The sequence below is a fragment of the Mus musculus genome, chromosome X, assembly GCF_000001635.26.
Source record: "Mus musculus strain C57BL/6J chromosome X, GRCm38.p6 C57BL/6J".
In the NCBI taxonomy this organism is placed as follows: domain Eukaryota; kingdom Metazoa; phylum Chordata; class Mammalia; order Rodentia; family Muridae; genus Mus; species Mus musculus.
In genome coordinates, this window is record NC_000086.7 from 49,469,114 (window position 1) to 49,491,061 (window position 21,948).

General features: G+C 44.6%; 1 protein-coding gene across 5 annotated transcripts in view; it reads left to right on the forward strand.

Annotated features, from left to right (window-relative positions):
- Arhgap36 (Rho GTPase activating protein 36) overlaps window positions 1-21,948 on the forward strand; it is a 51,885-nt gene that overhangs the window by 20,754 nt on the left and 9,183 nt on the right. Inside the window, exon 1 of one of the 5 annotated variants that reach the window (NM_001081123.2) lies at window positions 1,337-1,551. The exons of 2 other annotated variants lie outside the window; for them this stretch is intronic. In NM_001081123.2, the coding sequence (NP_001074592.1) occupies window positions 1,494-1,551 (58 nt within the window). In that variant the 5' untranslated portion in view covers window positions 1,337-1,493. Of the gene's footprint in view, window positions 1-1,336; window positions 1,552-15,975; window positions 16,072-21,526; window positions 21,619-21,948 lie in introns of those variants that run through there. 2 more of the 5 variants (XM_006541554.4, XM_006541555.3) reach the window with 2 other exon arrangements.

The following is a 21,948-nucleotide window of genomic DNA, read 5'->3' on the forward strand; positions in this document are numbered from 1 at the left end:
TTAACACTAATATCAGTGGTTAGCCAAGCAAATGTAATAACTACTCTCCTCAAAGGACCTGTGATTGCAGCTTCAACTCCTCTGGCCCACAAATGAGCTGTTGGAAGATTTTCCTTATTTCTTTCTACCTTCTCACTGCATTTTGATTGACAGAACACCATTTTCCCAGTGGAGGAACCCCAGGCACAGAGTCACATCTGTACATCTAGCAATGAAGAAAAGGGGTAGAAATTAATGTGGGTCTTAAGGCTTGAAGGGAGAAAGGAAACTGTCTTTAGAAAATTTTCTCGCCCCTTGTGGTCCAGTCTCTGGTGGCTGCTATGTTTCTCTCAGAGTTGGTTTACTACCACCAGGAGTCCTAAACATTGAGCCCACTGCAGGGCATGCCTTGCATATGTATATAAAAATTAAAAATACAAAGCCTTAAGATATGTGCAAAGATATCCAACACAGTACCACCCCTCACTGAAATATCAAATATCAAATACTTTCTAAAAATAAATGCTGGTGCCCCTCCTATGCCAGTACCCTGACAAAAGCATAGGCCGTGGCTACTAAGTTGGCAGCAACTGAAGGCGCCCCACATTTATGAGTACCGGACACTGTATACTTCTAGGGCAGGTAGTCATCACACTCCTTAAAACAAAATTTACCAGGCAGGAGAATATCACTCCCTCTCCTGAGAAAATCTCAAGGCCAGGGCAATAAAAATTCCTCTCAGCTTCTTCCTGGGGGAAACAAGTCAACTCTCCTATTTACATTCTAGGTCCTCAACAAGGAACCAGAGCTTTAAAATTATATCGGATTTGGTGCTAAACTTGCTGAGGTGAGGTATCCCCTAAAAATGGGCGAGGGGAGTGTTGGACAGGAGAGGAAATGCTCCTAAGGATTTAGGCCCCATTTAGATTCAGGGTTTGGACACCAGGACTAATTTCCGCTGAGACTGGGCTTCCTGACAGCTGAAATGACCTCCGCTAAAACATGGAGGTTTCTAGGGGCTGAGATATAGATCTGAGGTTCTCTGGGACAGGTGCACTATGTTGTCCTCAAATGAAGGAGCTTCTGGAAAACCGGCCTAATTTTAAATGCTCTACCAAGGGCAACCGGGGGTCGAGGACGAAAGGCCTTTCTCAGATTTGGGGCTCACTAGGGCTAAGATACCTTCACCCCTCAAAATGTTAGCTCCCAGAGGGCAGGGGCAGGGTACTGTCTTCAAAGTCAGAGCTGCTCTAGACAGGAGCTGGGTCTTGGACTCCCTTTGCGTTGGGGGAAGGGGCTGCAGGGCCAGAGGCCCTCCCCTCCGGCGGGAGGGGGCCTCTCATGAGGCCCTGCCCCCTTTCTGACAAGCTTGAGGTGTCCGGTGACCAAGATTCTCAGAGCTGGGTGCAGGGTGCGGCCCAGGGCGTGGTCACCGGGGGCTACTTAGAGCAGTCCTTGCGGGGAGACTGCACGGAGGAGGTTAGCTGCGAGGCTGCCGGCACTCAGCACGGGTTATGGCGTGGATGCTGGACTGCCTATTCGCATCGGCCTTTGAGCCCCGCCCCCGCCGTGGTGAGTGGGGCCCACCTTGTAGCAGGACTGGGGTGCTCAGCTGGGGGCTGCCGGGGGCTGCAGTCCCGGCTGGGTGCCCTAGGGCTTGGCTCCCCCCCCCCTTGCCTCCTTTCCCGCTGGCTTTTAGCTAATTGTTCTTGGCTCAAGGGACTGCCCCGTCGAGGACCCGCATAAATCACCAGCTTTGCCGGGAACTCAGAGCAATCGCACTAATGGCTCCGCAGAACGCGGGGCGAGCACGGGGGAGGAGTCGCTGGCTCTATCCTAAGGTGGGGAGAGCCAGAGCCTCCTGGCCAGCAAGCCGTCCCGTAATCCAGCACTCTAAAGGCCCCAGGAGGACCTTCTCTTGCAGGGCATCCAGAACCCAGGGACCCTGATTTGGAGGTGGGGTTTCCTTTCGCCATAAAGCCTGTCCCCCTTGTCCCAATCTCAGCTCAAAAAAAAGGAGCCCTGAACTCTTGAGTCGTCTAATTTAACCCCTCCATTTAAGAGATAATGATATTGAAACCAGACAAGGGAAAGGCCTGCCCAAGGTCATCCATGTAGTTGGCAGGCAGTCTGGGACAGCTTAGGCTCTGCTAACTAACTGCTCATTGCCCTGAACTGCTCAGTGGTGAAGACCCGGGGTCTTTATTCTGGGAATTTCCTTGGGTACTTGAGGCCAGTGCTTGGTTTCCATACCCCCAAAGAATGGAGGGCATAAATATTTAAACTTCACAGCTTTTGTGTAAATTTGTGTATCCCATTTTACCCTTCTAGAATACCTTCTATAAAGTAGATTTGGAAAACTTTTCTAAAGTTTCAGGAGGCTACTGCATTACTTTGGAGATTCACTAGGGACCCCCCTATGCACCCCCAAATGTACACTGTCCTTCACTTCCCTTTGACAAGCCCCACCTGCTTCAGGCTGCCACCTGCCCCCATGGCCACCTGTTTTTCCATAGTCTCCAACTCCCAAATCTATATTGGTGAGAATGCGTCATTGGTCACCAGCCATAGACCAAACCTGGAGTTGTCTCTTCTTTCTTCTGCCCCCTCACAGGCAAGGGAGGGGAGGCACCAAGAGGAGGGGCCTCAGAAACTTAATTCATCAGAGATCTGCTTTTAGTTCTTGCCAATCGTAACACCCTGCTGACACCCATCCCAGTAGTCTCATTTCCTGCTAACGGACTGAAGCAGCATAGCCAGTTCAAGTACACACTCTGACAGGTCATAATCTCTCTGAACTTTAAAATGATCTGCATCCACTGAAGGTTATTTTTTCCTTTTCTATGCATTTAAAGTGTGCAATCCTGGTGGAAGAAAGGGAGGGAGGGAGGGAGGGAGGGAGAGAGAGAGAGAGAGAGAGAGAGAGAGAGAGAGAGAGAGAGAGAGAAACGGCTGTGTAGTGGCGTTAGCTTGTTGACAGAACTAGGAATGCTGAAGCACAAGGATTGTGAGTTCAAGGTCCACCTAGCCTAAGTAGTAAGTTTGAGGCTAGCCTAGGCTATAGAAAGATGAAGAAGGGAAAAGGGGAGGAAGGTAGAAAGAGGGGGAGGGAGGGAGGAAACGAAGGAGTCTTATGCGTTTTGAGGCCTTAGGTCTGGAACACTCTTGACGGCTGTTGTGTAATTGCAATTAAGAGATCAAGGTTATGAAGGCTCCTCTTTATGGGGATTCCAAAATGGAATCCCACTCCCATCATAAAACAGCAAGGTCTACCATAAGCAAAGGGTGATCTATGTGCTGGCACTCTGGAATGGAACATTGTCACCTCCCGGTTCTACCACTTAGTGCAATTCTTATCTCATTCTAATGTCCCCAGTTTCTCTACCGGTTGAACATGTGGCAGGGACCACCTCTAGATGTTCCTCTTTGAATATCCTCCAAGTTATAAATGCCAATGACCAGACCAAAAGAACATTTCCAGCTGTGCCCTGTAAATACAGCCTTTAAGACTTACTCTCTTCTGAAAGCCTACACTGCTCCCAAAGCACACATGTACATAGCCACAAATATGTGTACCTGTGCACATCTCAAACCCATGCATACTCTACACAAAACCATAAACATAGATGGATTGCATAATTTCCATAAAACACCATACTCTTCACACCATGCACACATGTGCCACCCACACACCAATGCAAATTCGACACAGTTGACAGATATCCATATTGCAATTATTTTCAGGGAAAGCTACTTAAAATTAAGTAAACACAAGTTCTTTTCACAGTGCCCATTTTCTGTTTAGTCAGTGTTTAAACAAACACAAAGTCTGCATTTCCAGCTGGTGAGACCTGTCCACCAAATATGCCTATAACCCAGTAGTACTGCCTACATCAGGTCTATTACCCACACAGTGACAGCTAATATATACAAAGTGCTTACCTAAATGCAGGGCCCTTGAACTCAGTCTTCCAAGCATGGTCTCACTCATGTCACAAAAAAATCACTTTTAAATATAAACTAAAACCAAGGATACAGGGTTTGACCAGATAAGAGAATATATTGTATTGTTCTCCCACTGGGAAACACTGTGCAACATGAAGAGTAACTTTGGGAGTGGAAGAACAACTGATATTTTATGGCATTAGAATTGCCCTTGGCTCCTCTTTCTAAATGCCTTTAAAAAAAAACCTCAGGCATCAGAGGTATTAGGGATAGATGGCCACAGACTGAGCTGACTGTGGGAGGTATTCTAAGGAGTTCTTTCATTGGAGCAATCTTTTGAGGTTTTTAGTGTCAATAGAAAATTATATGAATGTATTTAATAAGAATATCACTAAGGTCTGGGAGACACGGGGTGGGGGTGGAGCAGAGAGCCAGCACCATTGATTGACCCACTTGAAATTCCCTTCCCAGTTCACTCTTGGCATAAAATTTGGCTTCAAGCAATGTGACTTCTATACAGCAGCCAAAACTTGGAAGCTGAAGGGACCCTGGGGTCCATTTCACATACAAATCTAATCTTCTCTTAGAGGCAATACCTAATCGATTTGCTGAGCCCAGGCCTGAGTGGGCTGCAGAAAAATCATTTTCCAGAGCAAGGGCAAAATTGCCAAAGACATCTCACTCCCCTGACCAGGCGGGTCAGATAAATATTAAATTCACTAAGGACACCACATTACAAAATTCCTTCGCGAATGACTTTATTCTTCTTCAAAACTTTGCCCCATATGAAGTTAGCTAGAGCTAAGCTTACCAGGTTCAAACACACTCTAGTTACCACAAGGAAGAAACATAGAATCTGTGGCTTGAAAACTGGCAGAAATAATCCGTTTTCAAATGTACCCCAGGCTCTAGCAGGAGAGCTGACATTCATCAAGCTTAAATATCAAATGACAGAGAGCACGTTGAACATCAGGAGAGCAGGACACCAGGTCCCTGAGGGTGATTATGACAATTGTGAAATCCACATCATTCCTTTGTTTTCACACTTACCTACTAAGACAACCTAAATGGCCAACAATAGTGCAGTGGCTAAATAAACTTTATGACATATCTACCTTGATAGATAGGATAGAACTATAAAAATGTGGTCTTTGAAGAATACATAATAACAAGAACAACAGCATGATCATTACCATCACAGGTGAATTTTGGAAAGACCAGAAGAAAATTCACAACAGGTAAGCCAGGACATTCTAGAAAAGGAGCAAAATACCACTCCGTTTTTTTTCTTAAATGTGCATACAATTTTCCCCTTAAATCATTCTCTAAATTCTAAAAGGCCATAGAATTACTAATCAAAGACCTATGATATGCAATCAATTTATACACTAAACTTAAATTCCATTATTCACAGTTCAATCTAAATATTTTCTTTCATATTTTTGTTTAAATATAATGACTACATCAAAGCAGCTGATCATTATCTTCTTGGTGATTGTGAAATGTCCCTTATTGCTGGGTAAGAAGAAGGGCACAGCTGCTTGGAGTTCTGGGCTTGATCATACAGTGATGTTACTGTTACTTCACTTCCTTAAAGTGACATGGCTACATTGTTTGGTTATTAATGACAGTAATAATCATTATTGCTGATGTTAAATTATATGATTTTTTTATGCTTCAGGTATCAGAAGATACAGATTTTTTTCTTTTCCAAATATTTACCAACAACCAGGCACTTTGCATAAACTACCACTTTTTACCTTCAGACCAAAATTCTTTCTAATTTAAAGAAAAAAAAGCCAGAAAATTTGTTCAGTATTACATAGTGACTGAGGAAATTTTACAATATCTTGTGGCCTAACTTAAAAATATGAGTGAGAGTAAAAGGGTGCTGATATACAGCAACTATTTCCAAAGTGGTCAGTCTGATAACATTTGTGACGCTCCTTGCCCAGGGTCCAAATTCTGGAGTTTGAACTATCTGGCTGCTTATAGATTCCTTCCTGTGAAAAAGGTGCATTTTTAAAGGAAAGGTGTGGTGCAAACAGTACCTTAGAGCTGGGGCTGTAAGGCATTAGGAAATGATTTCTGTGTCCTTCTGGCAGTATCATTTGTTCTTACATGCATGCACAGAAGTGGTAGATGGGATGTTTGATGAGCCTTGGCCGATTCCCAGATACACCTCTTAAGAAACTACTTTGCTTCTTCAAATGGGCACGAAGTAGCCAGCAGCCAGTAGTATGTCCTTGCTTAATAAGGAAGCCTATGTAGCTCTATGGGGTTATCCCAAAACTGCTGTTCCAACTGTTCTCTGTATGATTTGACTGATTCTTAAGTATTATCCCTCTCACTTTTCCTCTCAAAGCAGAGGCTCCAGGACCACCTCAGATGCACACAGAACTGCTGATAATAGCTTGCAGAGGAATGCCAAGGGTCAGTGAGGGAGGGGACCATGTAAAGGAAAGGATGAAATTTAAAAAAAAAAAAAAAAAGAAGATATCTAATGGCTGGCCTTTCAGAGCTCTGGCTTCCGTGAATATCAGTACTTTTCTTATCTGTCAAAGTTTTGTTCTCTCCCTAGAATTATACCCACCCAGGCCACCACCTGGACTCCCAGCCCTTAATCTTACTTTCCGCTCTACTGTGGCTAACTTTAGCTTGTAGTAACTTGCCTTGGTCTTAAGAGTGAGGCAATAGCATCAGGGAGGAAGGGGTACAGAATAGGGTCTTGCTCCACTACCTTTGACAAAGGTGAGAGTTAGTTTTCCTTTAACTAGGAACAAATAATTAACTATTCAACAGAGACTTAATTTCCATTCTGTCATATCTCCCAGAGAGCCATGATCCACCCCCCCAACCCCATTTTCCTCTGACCCTTGGAGTTTGCTAGAACTTAGGAACTCTTCTTGATTTCTAGGGTAGAGATGAGTAGAAAATACCCCCCCCCACACACACACACTCCCCATAAAATCATAAGGCAATCTTGTCAAGAAAGAGTCTCTAATTCTTTTCTTTTCTTTTTCTTTTTCTTTTTCTTTTTTCTTCTCACAATAGCACCTATTTAGGGGCTGGAGTTGCAGCTGAAGTTGGGGAAGTCTGAACAAGTAACAGAAGGTTCAGGCCTTGTGGAGTATTACCTCTCAAACCCAGGTCCCAGTCACACTGCCAGAAGTAACTGCAGAGTGAGAATTGGACTAAGGTTTAATTCTTTGGGGGCTGAATTTGGCTGATGAAAAAAATATCATCCTAAAAGAAGAAAGGGGATTTTTCAAGAGTCTTAGAGAAACCAGTAATGAGAAAATTTGTCTACTTAGTCAGCCGGTGCTACACCCTGAACATCCTGGTTAAGGTGCTACAGGAGAGAGGGAAAATGGAGAAATGAATTAACTAACCTTTTCTTGAACATTTATTATGAGTGTCAGGTATTTGGCTGGGGCTCTCTATGATTCATCTCCTTTTCTCATCTGAGCTGGTGGGGAAACTGAGGCTTAGAGAAGTGAAGTAACCTTCCCCAAGATCACACACCAAGTGTGACCAAGCTAGAAGACAACTCTAAAGCGGCCTCAGTCCAATGCCTGTGATTTTTCTCAGCTCTCACAAAGGAAGGACAAAATACTCATGCTTAATGACTTTATTTTCACGGGGAAATGAAGATTTCTTTCCTTAGTACAATTCACATTTTATTGTCTTGAGCCTGTAGATCTGTATATTTAAGATAAACGGCAGTCTGAAGACATTAAGGCACTTTTGTTTTTACAACACTTCATCTAGTCCCCATTCTGTACGGGCACACTTCCCATACTACACAGGACAAACATGATAGCAGCTTAAAAATACAAGGAAATTGGTGTAGTGTGTGTGTGTGTGTGTGTGTGTGTGTGTTTGTCTGTGTCTGAGTGTGTATACTTTTATGATGGTGGCAATAGTCCTGGCAGCCTTATCATATCTCATCATTTATAGGGGTCTTGGGTGACAGTGTCTCAAAGTATGTTAATATCCTCTGGCCCAAGATGAAATCTTAAAATCCTTTCAAATCTGGAGCCATTAGCGTCTTCAAACTTTGTTCCCATTTCATAGGCATGAAAATTGAGCCAAAAGGTCCATGTGGATGCAAGTAGATTGATTGCCTGGATTTAGACAGGTAATTCAGTGGTGTGTGTGTGTGTGTGTGTGTGTGTGTGTGTGTGTGTGTAATGGGACACAGGAGGAAAATCTTATAGAAAGGAAGGATGCAGCTGGTTGGAAGTGGAGAAGCAGAAAACAGACTGGTGTCTTCAGAAGGGGAGGGCTGCAGTGTCAGAGGGACCCATGCGGGGCTGAGTGCCTGAGACCAGATGCTGAGACAGACTGGAGTTTTTCTGAGCTCCTTGCACAGATTTACGTGTAGTGAAATAAAAGGTTTCAGGTGTTTTCTGTCCAGTGACTCTCAGCCCTTCAATCACTAGTCTTTTTCTATTCCTAAAGAAGCCTTTCTCTGTACCTAATACTTTAAGCAATGCTTTTCCTGCCCCACCCCACCCAGGATGAGGTGCTGACCCAGGCCCAGCTGGGGGGCAGCTTTATGGATGTTCCTACTGCTTTTCATCCATACACTAGGCTCATTTGTGCCAGTTGAAAGGGCACAATAATAACAGTGGCAATTTAAATCGTGCTTCTCACTTTCCCCCCTGGAAAAGTGGCAAAGTGACTCACCACCACTGAATTGTCCCTCTCTCTCCATTCCCTGACCCCTTTGCAGCAGTCCAGGATGGTTCCCTGGGGGCTCAGTTGGGAGCCAGAGCTTCCAGCCATCCTTTGGCTCTGACTAGGCTGACACCATGCCCCCCCATAAATGTGTTCTCCCAAATGCAATGTATTGTTTTAATTAGAATTTCGCAGATGAAGTCGCTTGGAAGGCATTAGAGCAGCATGAGCCTCGTTAGGCAAGCACAGTACCCTCCCCCCAAGCATGAATAACACAAAATAGGGTCCATTCAGGAATTATTTCGGGGGTTCTATTTTATATATTATCTCTCTCTCTCTCTCTCTCTCTCACTCACTCGCTCTCTCTCTCTCTCTCTTTCTCTCTAATTTGGTATGGAGAGGACTGGTTTACTTGAAATTCACTGCAGAGCAGCTTCTGTTAGGGGTACTACACAAACAGTCCCACACTCTTTCCTTATCCCTCACCTCTATTCCTCCCAGTTTTCAATTCTGCAATGCTGTGACTAGAAAAACTAAAACAAAACAAAACAAAACAAAAAAAAACCCGAACAAACAAACAAACAAAAACAAAACAAAACAAAAAAAACCCAACAACTCATTCTTGGTTTTCTTTCAGCACTAGACTAAGGAGAGCTCCCGGAACTGGAGGTGGTGAGGCGCAGTTAGATGGAGAAAGCTTCAGCCAACTGAGAGCCAAAGTATTTATGCTGAGTACTCTTGGTACTGTCAGGAAACTCAGAAGAAGGAAGCCCTGGGAAACCATACTGTTTGACAAAGACTTCACTGTCTCACAGGAAATCAGAGAACTTTTTATCTAAGCTTTCTGCTACAGGAGAATGATTTTAGGGAGCATGGCAGACCTGAGTTCAAGTACTAGCCTTGTCTCCTAGGATCTGCATGCCATTGTGGAAAATGACTTAACTACTCTAAGCCTGATTTGTGAAGTGTAAAATGCTGATAATCATACCTCTGTCTTCCTCACAGCCTCATTGTGGGGACTGAAGGAGATAGCACATATAATGGGACTTAGCACTACACCTGCTACACAGAAAGTGCTTGATAAATGAAACCAGTATTGGGATGATTATTATCCTTCCTATATACCAGGTGTTCTCTGTAGCAGCCTTTCCGTTTGAGAGGAGGAGCTAATAACTGTAGTTATGCATGATCATGCCCTAAGAAGTATGAAGAGTATAATTGTGATAATTCAGAGGAGGGAGCCCTCAGCTAGGAGGGAGGGGTAGAAAAAGCAGAGAAAGTTTTGTGATTCTTTCATTAAGTCTTAAAAAATATTAAGTAGGAGTTTGTCATTAGGCCCAGGGGGAAAGGGCTTCCAGGCAACTGCATGTGCCCACACAAAGTCATAGAGGTGTGAAACACCCAGGCCTTGAACAAATAGTTGTGCTCAGCTGGAGACAAACTGGGACCTCCTGGTGGGGTGGTGGTGACATGGGTCAGTGATCAACAATTTTCCAGATTGCTCCCACTAGCCCCTGCACCGCGCATTAGGCACCCTACCTGGCCAAATCTCCTGCGTAGCCTTCCTCTTCGTTCTCTAAGCAGCAGCAGGTAAGTTCACACCCTGCCTCATCCGACCTGGCAGGCATGGCGTTGGAAGAGCAGACCTCCACCGAGGAGATCAAGCCCGCGGGCGCCCCTGCTGGGGTTGCCAGCCCATACCTTCTTCCTTGTCCCAGTCTTGGTGCAATGTACACACACACACACACACACACACACACACACACACACACACAAACACACACACACACACACACACACAGAGAGAGAGAGAGAGAGAGAGACAGAGACAGAGACAGAGACAGAGACAGAGAGACAGAAACAGAGGGACAGAGACAGAGGGACAGAGACAGAGAGACACAGAGACAGAGAGACACAGAGACAGAGAGACACAGAGAGACAGAGAGACACAGAGAGACACAGAGAAACACTATGCAAAAGATCACCTGGGTTCTTTTAAATACACTTGTGATTTTACACACTGCATCCATACACTCCCATGATCTCCTTCCAAGACACACCGTATTTCATTCTCTGTGCAAGCATATAAACTGGACACACACGTCCAAACCACACACTTGAACATACAATTAAAATACACATAAAACCCTGAGCTGCACAAACCTTTGCACACAAACACTTTAGTGCTCTTATAGATGTGCCTTGCTCACAAATGCACACACTACACCTGACAACAAACACCACCTGTAAAAGCACACTGACACACATCTAAGTGTAAACACACACAAAATATACATATACACACAAGCTTCAGCAGGCACACACACTTAATTTACATACATTCACCACAGCAGGTCCACAGACCCGGCAGAATGACACATCGAACATACCTACATCCAGACCGCACCCTCATAGGCACTGTAGTACAGTCAGGCAGAATCATACATCTTACAAGCATGCACACACCAACAGCAGAAACACATGCCTCCTCATATCACAGAGCAAAGACACCCCACCAAACACTTGGGTTAAATCATGCACCTCACCCCCTATCGCACATATACGGCCACACACGAACACATACACAGACGTGCCTTACCCGCGCGCGCACACATGCATACATACATACACATACAGCCCGCCCCCTCCTTCTCTCAGGGCGGAAGAGAAGGGGGCGAGGAGTGGAGGCGGGGAAGAAAGGAGGGAGGATGGGCGTGCAAGGCGGAGCGGGCACAGAGGCTCTTTTCCCTTTGACCTGAGGGTGTTGCCCCTCTGTCCCGGGCCAAAACAGTGAGTTGGGTCCAGGTATGGTCCAGTCGGAACCCAGGAAAACAGGAAAGTCCGGGGATTTCGCCAGCAGGCGCCGAGCACCCAGCGAGGACCCTGACTCAGATTGTGGTCGACCCTGCTCGAGGCTCCTCCTCCCAGGACCCTCCCCCTGTCCCATCTGTTTGACCTCTGCCCCTCCCCCCAGGGTGTGCTGCTTCTTTCTTTCTGCCTGAGAGTGGGTTGCTGCGGAGTGTGGGGCTTTATTGGTTCCAAAAAGTAAAGAGTTGAGATTTGCATAGAAGCTTTTTGCGGAAACCCCTAGCTTATAGCTCGAAGACTTCTCTTAATGGAGAGCTCATTATTTTTGCATAGCAACAGATTTACTACATAAAAGGCAGCCGCAATTAGAAATCACTGACTCCATGCTGGACACACAGTAGGACCCTGCCCTCCCCCCTTTATGTCAGCAAATCTAACGGGGCTATTTACAGCCTAGAGGAACCTGTGTCTGTTCTCACGCAGCCGGAGAGCTCTTTTTTTCCCCCTTAGCACTCAGCCCTGCGCTTCACGCACACAGCAGCCTTGGACCTGGAGCCACCGGCGGCAGGGGGCGGCAGAGGTGATTTACATTTCTCGCACCTTAGCCTTCGCGGGGAAACTCCAAGGTTTCTCCACAGACATGATTATTTAGGCTCCTGTCTTTTGCTTGTGTTCTCTTTCTGTGGAGATGGACCACAGGAGAGGGAAATGGAAGAAGAGAAGGTCTTTCCCCCTCACTACTCAGAGCCAAATCGCATAAAGTTCTGTGCAAAGCCTGTGGTTTCCAAGTGGTTAGTGGTTCGAATTTCCATGCTGCCACTTTGTAGATGACTACCTTGGCAAGTCGCAGGGTAGTCGGGGAATTGACATAAAAAAAATCACATTCCTTCCTGGAGCCTTATTAAAAAATGTAAGGATGTGTGGGCTTGGGAGACATGAATCTGGGCAGTTCCGAGGGACTTGATCACTATCTGATGCCCCTAAGCCAGGAAGTTGGAGGGTAGCAAGGGGTTCAGCTAACTTTCAATTTCCCAAGCAATGCTCTGTGTTGAAAGGAAGTGCCTGCACGGATGTCTTCATGATATTAGCCCCTAACCATGAGAAACTCCTGGCTATAGCTTCAGTTCTTGAGATTGTGGTAGGGTCCTCCCACCTGACATGTCTACCCACGACAGGAACTTCCTACTCCTCTGACATATTTTCTCCTTTACAAAGTGGTATAGTGATCTTCATAAATTTGGAGTCAACACTCACTGAGTGCTAGAGATGTCTCCTGGTACTTTATATTCTGCCAGAGCCAAACATAGTGCTAGCCATACACAGCCCAAATGTAATGCAGAAGAGAGATATCCTGGATGAAATCCCTTGATAAAACAGAGTTGGCGGTTCAAAAGATAGTATAGAAAACACAGAAGAGGGAGTTGAATAGTGGCACTACAGGTACTGTGGGGATAGAGGGTAGTGGCTTGGGGCAAGGGGCTATTTGATTCCTCCTCAAAGCTCTCCTCAATCTCAAAGTCCAATTGGACGGGTGTTTTTGTTTTGCTTTTCAATGCAGCTGAGTCTCCTGCAATTAATTAAGGAGAAAGCCTCTTTCCTGGAGGGCAGAGGCCTTAGCCAGCCAAAGGGTGAGTCACCACCTAGGAGTTGGGCAGCAGAGGTGGTGCTGAAGTGGCAATGAATCAGTCCAAGATACGATACGACAGAGAGATTACCTGAATGGTGATGAGAAGGAGGATCAGACAGGAGCCTGAGCCTCAGTCCCCCGAGGCTGAGCCTAAAGGAGAGAGTGACTATATTTATATACACACAGAGTCAACTCCTAATCGATGTCCCTAAGGCTAGTTCTGGAGTTCTTCTCAGAGCAGAAAGTAGAATGGAAAGCACTCCCCCTAGGGTCAGGTGTGTGTGAGGAGGAAGAGCTGGGTTCCCATCTGATTCTACTGTTAAGAGTTTGGTGATCCTGGGCAAGTCCTTTTTCCCCTGGTGCTTCAGTACTGAGGTAAGTACTCAGCATTTGATGCTGTCGTCTGCTCACTTCTCTACAAAGCACTGTGAGGACACACATATATTCTCCTATTTTGCAGTTGGGAAAACTGAGGCCAAGTAACATTCACTGCTGTGGGGATAATTTGAGATTGTGGTAGGGTCCTCCCACCTGACATGTCTACCCACGACAGGAACTTCCTACTCTTCTGACATATTTTCTCCTTTACAAAGTGGTATAGTGATCTTCATAATTTCATAATCTTCATCAATGCTGTTTAATACCTCAAATCATCTTGGTGTATTTATGTTGCCATGACAATCATTGCAATTTAAGCCAGCAACTTGCCAGTCTGCCACCTAAATTGGCTTCCTATGAATTCATGTTCAAACCATGCCTCCCTGCTGTCTTTCAATACTAATATGTGGCTGGGTACATTAGTGGATTATTTTTCCATCTCTGATAACATACCCTTCACACCAAATATTAGCCTTTTTCTGTCATGCCAGCTTAAGCTTCCACCTTAAAAGGCAAGCACCATAACTGGAGTATAACTCAGTAGTGATATGAAGGCCTAGCTTGCCCAAGACCGACTCCAGTACCCAGTACCACCCAAAGCAAGCACTAATAGAAAGAGGTGGCCCAATATCAGTACCTTATCACAAGCAAGAGGGGGAGTTGTCTGCAGGATACTGCAGTGAGGAAGAGGACCAAAGCTGCCAGGGACAGAAGGAGGGGCTGCAGAATACTCTAGAGAGGGAGACAGAGAGAGAGAGAATGAGAAGGAGGATGATTATGCCAGGGACAATTGGACCAGCCTCAAGTGCTCCCTCCCTCCTTTTCTCCATCTCCTGGTCTGATGCTCTAAAACTTATAAAGGGAAAGCACTCAGCCCATTTCCAACAAGAGAGGAAGATAGCCTCTCCTGCAATGGAAAGAAAACTCATCCTGAACATTCCAATTATACTTCTGAGTGGGGTAAGGTTTATTTAATTTCAGGGGAGAGCTCGAGATCATCGTGGTAGTAGTGGAGGTGGTACTTGTACCCCAAACAGCACATACATGCAGCCAATGACACAATGACAGGAACGCGCTCTCTCTCTCTCTCTCTCTCCCTCCCTCCCTCTCTCTCTCTCTCTCTCTCTCTCTCTCTCTCTCTCTCTCTCTCTCTCTCTGTGTGTGTGTGTGTGTGTGTGTGTGTGTTTCCATTGATCTACTGTATGCCCTCTCATCCCTTTCCTTCCTGCCACATTTCTGAAGAGAAATTTGCCACTAAGCTTCTGAATCTCTCTTCTAAGCTGCATTCTTTAGAGTCACATGCCTTACTTAACCTTTGGGGAAGTAAGGGCAACTCTTCCTGGACCTTTTCTCTCGCCATGTCTGCCCAGAACAGGCAGCTGCTCTATTTTCTTTTTCCTTTCTGTCCTTCTCTCCTTGGCCCAAGTTCTGCTTCTCCCTTCTTTCTTGCTTGTCTTATACATAGTCTTTAGCATACTGGACTCTCACTTTCTCCAATTTATTTTAACCCTTAAACAACCACATTCTCTTGTTCGCCATTGACTTCACCCAAGAAAGTAAGAGAGTGAGTTTCAAGGGGAAGCTATTGTGCATTGAAAGTGTCTCTCATTTAATAGTTTGCATCATAGCACCATACTGCTTTTGGTGCATCACAGGAGAATATTGGATATACCTTATTCTCTGTCAATAGTAAGTTGTTACCTGATGTTAGTTTGTAGAAATGATTGCTGGGCTACAGATTACAAGAGGGCAGTCTTGAAAGAAGTTTTCGATGTATGGTCATGTGGCTTCCCCAGGTGTCTAGACATGTAGAAACATCAAGATAGGATGAAGATGATAGTAATGGGGTGGGGGAAGTAGTGTGGGGAAAAGTTATTGAGATTATTGCTATCCAGGTGGGTGGATGGCTTCTTGAAGCTTGTTACTGTTTGCTTCTCTAGTTCACTGAACTTTGAACAAATTGACCTTTTTAGAGCAGAGACCTTAGACAAAGGTGAGAATCATGGAGCTGAAAAAGCAAGGCAAGGTGTGGAGGGTGGTGGTCTTTGGGGAGCCCTTACATGCAAATGGTCCACACAGGATGTTTCATGATCATAAAAACCAAGTTAGAAGGGGATAAATGTGTTATACCAAGTAGGGTGCCGAATATGGAACTGAGAGGTGTGGACCCTCATCTTAACCCTGGAACTAATAAGCTTAGTGTTTGCGGGGTACATTTCTGAACCTTCTGAACGCCACTTCTGCCTTTCCCTCATCTGTAATATGAGACTGTAGAGCATGATCAGGAGAGAAAGGGCATTTAGAATGATCAGGGAAAAGGGGACTCTCAGGGCTGAATCTTAAAGATGAAATTGTTTTGAATAAGAGGAGAGAAGATTGTGGGGTACATATAAAAACAGTGGGAGTAGCCCAGGGAATTCAGCAAACAGGTATGCCTGAGGCACAGAGCTGGCTGCCGTGTAGAAAATTGCTATGAATCAGCCCCTACCCCACCGCGGAAAGCTGTACACAGGGTGGGGGAATCTGAGTGGCAGAGGCGAGCGCTCTCAGCGCCTGCAGCTCCTCTCAGGACTAGCAGCGGCGCAGTGCCAGGCTGACTAGCAGGTCTCCAGCCTCTTATTCCTTGGCCGGACCAGGAGAGTCGCTAAGAGGTAGAACAGGGGCTGGACATCAGGGGCCCGAGTGGGACCCTCTGTGGGGTGGCAAGAGGTGGGGGTGGTGGCGCGAGGGTCCTCACATTGGAGGGTCCGACATGTGGGAGGGGAAGGAGAGCAGATAGTGTTAAACTTCTTGCCAGGGTTTTCGGATAAGGGCATCAAGGGAGAATTCTTAGGAAAGACGGATTTTTTTTTCAGTTCTCACGGGGGTGGGGGGGGGGGCGGTAGCGGAGAGTAGTTTTGGGCGCTGCGGGGGGTCTTGGTTTAACTTTGCAGATTAAGCGCTCCCAGGAGCTACATAGGGGCGGGACTAGCACTGCGAAGCCCAACTCTGTCTGAAGGCCTTGCTTTCTTGCACAGTGGCTACCACCAGCTGAGAGTAACCCCTTGATTTAAGGGTATAGAGTTTGTGCTAAAACCCCCATTCCCGGGGTCAAAAGCCTGCAGCTGGACCCCAGCTTAAGACAAGGAAGGAAACCAACTTGGTACCCTCACTTTCCACATTCGGGGCCCCTTGGATCTGCTGAGGACTGGAGGGGGGCTCTCTTTTGAGTAGCAGGTATGGTATCAGCACTGTGACCCTCTGTCCTGGAGTTTATTAATTTCCTCCTTAGAATAATCAAAGGCTCTGCAGTCAGAGACTCTCTACAAAGCTGTTTAGAGAAACAATATAATGATAAATTATTATGCCAGTTATGTTTTGTGTTTGGGGGTGCTCACTGATTTGCCCAAGGCCATCCTGCTGCGTAGTCACTAAGCAGGCCTCCTGACTTTTGGCCTAACATCTTCTTGAAGATAGCAGTCAGTCTACTTTGGAGAGAATGAATAGTTTGATATTGGTATTTTAGAAATATGGTTATTTGATGGTAGTTTTAAAATGTCATTCCTATTCATGAAAACTACAGGGAAAAATATCTCCCATAGACCCAATTCCCTATGACAGTCCCTCAGATGGGATTTTGAAGAAGAAAACCGGCAGAAAATTGTATGCTTGTTGGGGAAGATATAATCAAAGGGAAGAGGAGTAGGGGGGGGCACACAGAAATGAAGCCTGGGCTGTGAGAATTTCCTTACTCTGCAGGTTTTCTTGGCATGACCTCTGCTTGGGTGGTCTGGGGGATTGCTCTATCACTGTTTTCGTGCTCATGCGTACTGTGTAGAAGCCAGAGATGATCTGGAAAAGGCAAATGGTTGGTGATGCGCCATTGAATTTATTCTCCTTTCTCTCGATCACAGTCAACACAGTGGAGACAAGTGTTGGGGCAAATCTGTGGAAGGGTGTGTGGATGTGAGTGTGTAGATAGCTCTTTGTAAGTGGAACAGATAGGGAGGAGGAAGAGAGAGGCAGAATGGATGACTGGAAAGAGCATCCTCAGTGTGTCCTAAAAGCCTCCAATTGAGGAAGGGTCTATTTGGTGTGAGTAGGCCTGGAGATATAGTCAGTTCTTAATAATCTTTATAGGAACAAAGGAGAGAAAATGGATTTAAATTAGTAAAGGAAAACATAAAAGGATGATGATCCCTCTCAGTCCTGTGACATTCATGTGACCTTCAACTAGGCTATAAGATCCCAAGGGCAGGAGCTGAGGCCTTCCATTTAGCTAGCCCTCCCTCTCTCTCTAACAGCCCTGGCTTATGCATGATGCCGAGCCAGCCATAGTCGGTACTCAATTCCTTCTGTGGCCCAGTTAGTCTTCTCTACATTTCACAAGCTAACCTCATCTTCCCATATACTGCATCTCCCATCAAGGAAGACCCAGTGGAAACATAGCTCTCCTTTCCCCTCTAAAAGTGAGCTTCCTGTTGGCAGTAGGTGAGTATCCATTTTCACTCTTTAAAGGTGGGCCAGGGGCATTCTTCAGCAGGGCAAGATATCCCATTCATACTCAGATAAAAGTACTTCAGCCTAGCAGTCCTTACATAGATGACTTGAAGGGTTTTTCTTTTTTGAGTGAGAGGAGTTCCTTACTCTGGGACAAATATACCCTTTAGATAATTCTTTAATCATATTTTATCTTTGGATTTGCATCCCTAACACATATAATGTTTGTTATGGTATAAAGGCATACATAGACTTGAGAGTCACAGAAGTGAGGTACTTTACTAAGTCATACACTTGGTATTTGAACATGTAAGGCTTCCATTTAAATCCAGGTTTCCAATGTGAAACACATACATGCGCACACGAGAGAGAGAGAGAGAGAGAGAGAGAGAGGGAGAGAGAGAGAGAGAGAGAGAGAGACAGAGAGAGAGAGAGACAGAGAGACAGAGAGAGACAGAGAGACAGAGAGACAGAGAGACAGAGAGACAGAGAGAGACAGAGATAGTGAGGGAGAAATAGAGACAGAGAGGAGACAGAGAGAACCAGAGAACCTTTATTCCCACTTCTCAGATGCTTTTTGTAAAACTTTAGTTAAGCCAGGAGTTCTCCAGAGCTCTAGTTTGTTGTTGTCTGTGAAGAGGAGATAATCCCAGCCCACCTCCTTTCCAGGGGTTGTTGGAAGAAGTGGCATGATTCATTTATTCATGAATCATGGATAGGCTGTTTTAATTGTAAGAGCTTTATATTCTCACAAACCCTTAGAGTTTATAATCCTATGATTCACCTAAAGAACACTTATTGAACACCTACTGTGTGCCAGGGCCTAGACATAAAGAACTTATAGAAAGCACTTGAAAAAAATGAGAAGCACAAGGCAAATTAAACATTAATTATTATTTTACCACCCATTTATAGAACATCTTATTTTTCTCTCCTTTGCCACTATTTAATAGAAATAGCAACTAAAAGATGGAAATGATGACACAGCTTGTGATGGCAACACTGTTATGTACCCTGATACATACTGCAGACAACATTGAGAAAATCTATATCTTGAATTTGATATTGTATTGCCTTGTTTACACCATCCTTTGGGATATTTAGAGCATAAAGATTGCCTTTCACCTCCTTGAGCTGGAGATTTTTTCTTTAGTCCATAAAATTTAAAAAGGGCATACTACATTCTATGGAATGACAATTGTACAAAGATGCTGTTAATTCTGGTGGCTGCCTGCCTTCTATATGATTTCCTCTGGATTTATGGAATTAGACTTATTATGTATTCATTCTTCTGAGTTCATTATCTAGCAATGTAAAAATCTTGCAGCTATTGAGAGAATTTGTAGATGGGATAGTAGAAAATGCCCTGACACTGAGAAATGGATTCATGTCCAGTCTCTTATTAAGTGGCTGTGTTGCCTTGGAAAAAAAATCCCATTTTTCTCTGAGCCTCAGTTTCCTGAAATGCAGAAGAGGTTTTGGACAAGGTGATAGTTAAGTTTAACTCTTATCCCCATAGTATTATATTCTTGGAAGAGAATTTTAGACCCAGGGCTTTGCTTGAGATATTTAAACATTACTACCTTCAGTTTATGAGCCTCTGTCGTGGCATGATGGGCTGACTGCAGGGACTGAAGAACGCTGTCCCCAGATTTAATTATCTTGGGGCATCACCACTGCACAGGCTAAAATGAGTCATTTTGTTCACTGCATCTGCAGCCTTTGCTGAAATGGAGGTTATGGGATAACAACTTAAAGGCTAACTCATTAATGCTAGAGATGAATGAGGTAATGTGTCAGCAGACCAAATTGGTGCCCAGATGTGTTCAGCTAGAGTCCTGTATCTTTTTCCCAGGTTGTGATGTATTAATGGGGATGTCTTTATGCAGCGTCACTGCCTGTACACACTTGAATGATGTAGATGTGATACCTTCTGGACACCCAGCCCCTCGCACTATCAATTTCCCAAACACCAAGGAGCTTTTAGTGGCTTGGAGTAAAATTCTAATGATGCCACAAGGTGCCTAATTAATAGAGATTTCAACCACTGCGTCAGCGTGGTCCCTGTGGGTTTTTTTCCCATCTATGTTTACTGGTGAGAGTTAGACCAATCCTAACTTATTTGGTGGGAGCAATGGAGTACATTAGGTCTCCACACTGTGAGGGCCGTGAATTTATGGTTTGCTCAGAACATTTCTGTCCTCTCCATGTTCAAGTGGTTGACCTTTCTAAAGTTAATTTGTTTCTCCATCTGTGCCATGCATTTCAGGAGGACATGGAGAATAGGCTTGATGCCACCCAAGAGTGCTCAACCCTTTGCATTGCTCAATACTGCCCTTTGTTCAGCTTCTCCTGCGTGCTATTTATTCATTTCGAAACTCCTTTGCTGATCGAAATAATATTGTATGTTCTTTTGCTGGTAACATGGAAAAACCGGATGGTTAGAAAGAAAACTACATTTGTGGATATATCTGCATTTTACTCATCAGAATAACAGCATTTGAAATATTTAATTATGCTGTTAGTTTTTCTGACTCTTGCAAGATGATTAAAAATGCTTGAAATTGAAGAGTGAAGAAAACAGAGCTTTTCCTAATGGATCCCCAGATATCTTCATCTGTGCTAATTTAATTCAAACTTAGTAGAAATTGAACAGAGTAGATTGATCAATGTATTGATACCAATTCCCATTTTATGTAATCACTTTAGCAGCCTGGTAGTTTCAGATGGATTTGGGCCCATCTGAAAAGAATCTTTGATATTACATTTTTATTTTTTAAAAAAAGCAGTGCTACTTATTACATACACAGTAGTCATTTACCATGTAACTGAGGAAATGGAAGCTATGTCATTTCTCTATTTTCAGAGTGGGTCACCAAGACTCAGAACCAACTGGTTCTCCTATGCTTATATAGCAAAGAAATAATAAAGCTTGGTTTTGGTTCTAACTTTTTTTACCCCCTGAATTTGTTTGTGTAAAGAAATTACTTTTGCAAATAACTTGAATTTTAGGCCAAAATTCAGCTGGTTTGCTTTCACCTTCCTTCTTGGTATCTTTTTAATCTCATAACCATTTCAAGCTAGTGCTAGAGTATACTGAAGGGAGGAGGGGAGGACAATGAAGCAAGAGAGGTCTCTTGGCATTTTGTTCCCTGTGGTGAGCCTTCTTTTGTGTCCAGCTTGGAGAGTCAGGCCTGAGGACAAATAGATTGGTTAAATCTAAAGAATTTGTTTTATGCCTGTCTCTTCCTGTTGAACCCTATATATTTTCTTCTACTCCTCATTGGCTGCTCCTTGGGCATTTTAGCCTTCCTAGCTCTGCTGTAGTCTTGGGGCCTACTGGTGATCTGAGAGCGTTGAAGGTATGCAAGATGGAGTCAATTTTGTTGGCAGTACTGCAGCCTATGACTGTTGTTAAGTTCAGCCCTGTGTGTTCAAGCAGGGAGGCAATGACAAACGGTTTATTGTAAGGCCTTTGATTTCCCTCGGAATTGTAAGCATCTAGGCTGACTCATCTCTCAAAAGCTCCCCCCTCCTCTCTCTCCCTCTCCTTTTTGGGCTGATGATGATTTGAGGTTTCACTGTTTGTTCTTACCTTTCTTTCTGTGGAGGGGAGGGATTTATTTCCATCCTGTATTTTTGAGGAGAGAAGCAGCTCTGCTCTCTGGGTGAACAGCTCTGGTAAGCTACAGGAAGAAATAGCTGAAACTCCAAGACAGGTACAAAGATGTTTGGATTGGGCTAAGGGGAGGGGGACTGTGATGTTAGAGATTTTAAGCCAAAGCTAGACTGTGTATTGACATGAGACCCTCATTGATGGATTTTAGATTTGCTATTTTAAGTGGGGTTTGTTGGAAGTTTAGTATGCAACTGCACTTAAATGCATATATGTCTTTGGTTAAAATGGTTATTTGTGGTTATTTGGTAGTCCAGCTTTGCTGTTCACTTTGGGTTCAGGGTATGTGCTTTGCAGTTGAAGGAATTTTAGAATCTATGGGCTTTCATCTTGGCTTCATCTGAAAGCCACAGGAAAAGCCCTCATTCTTTCT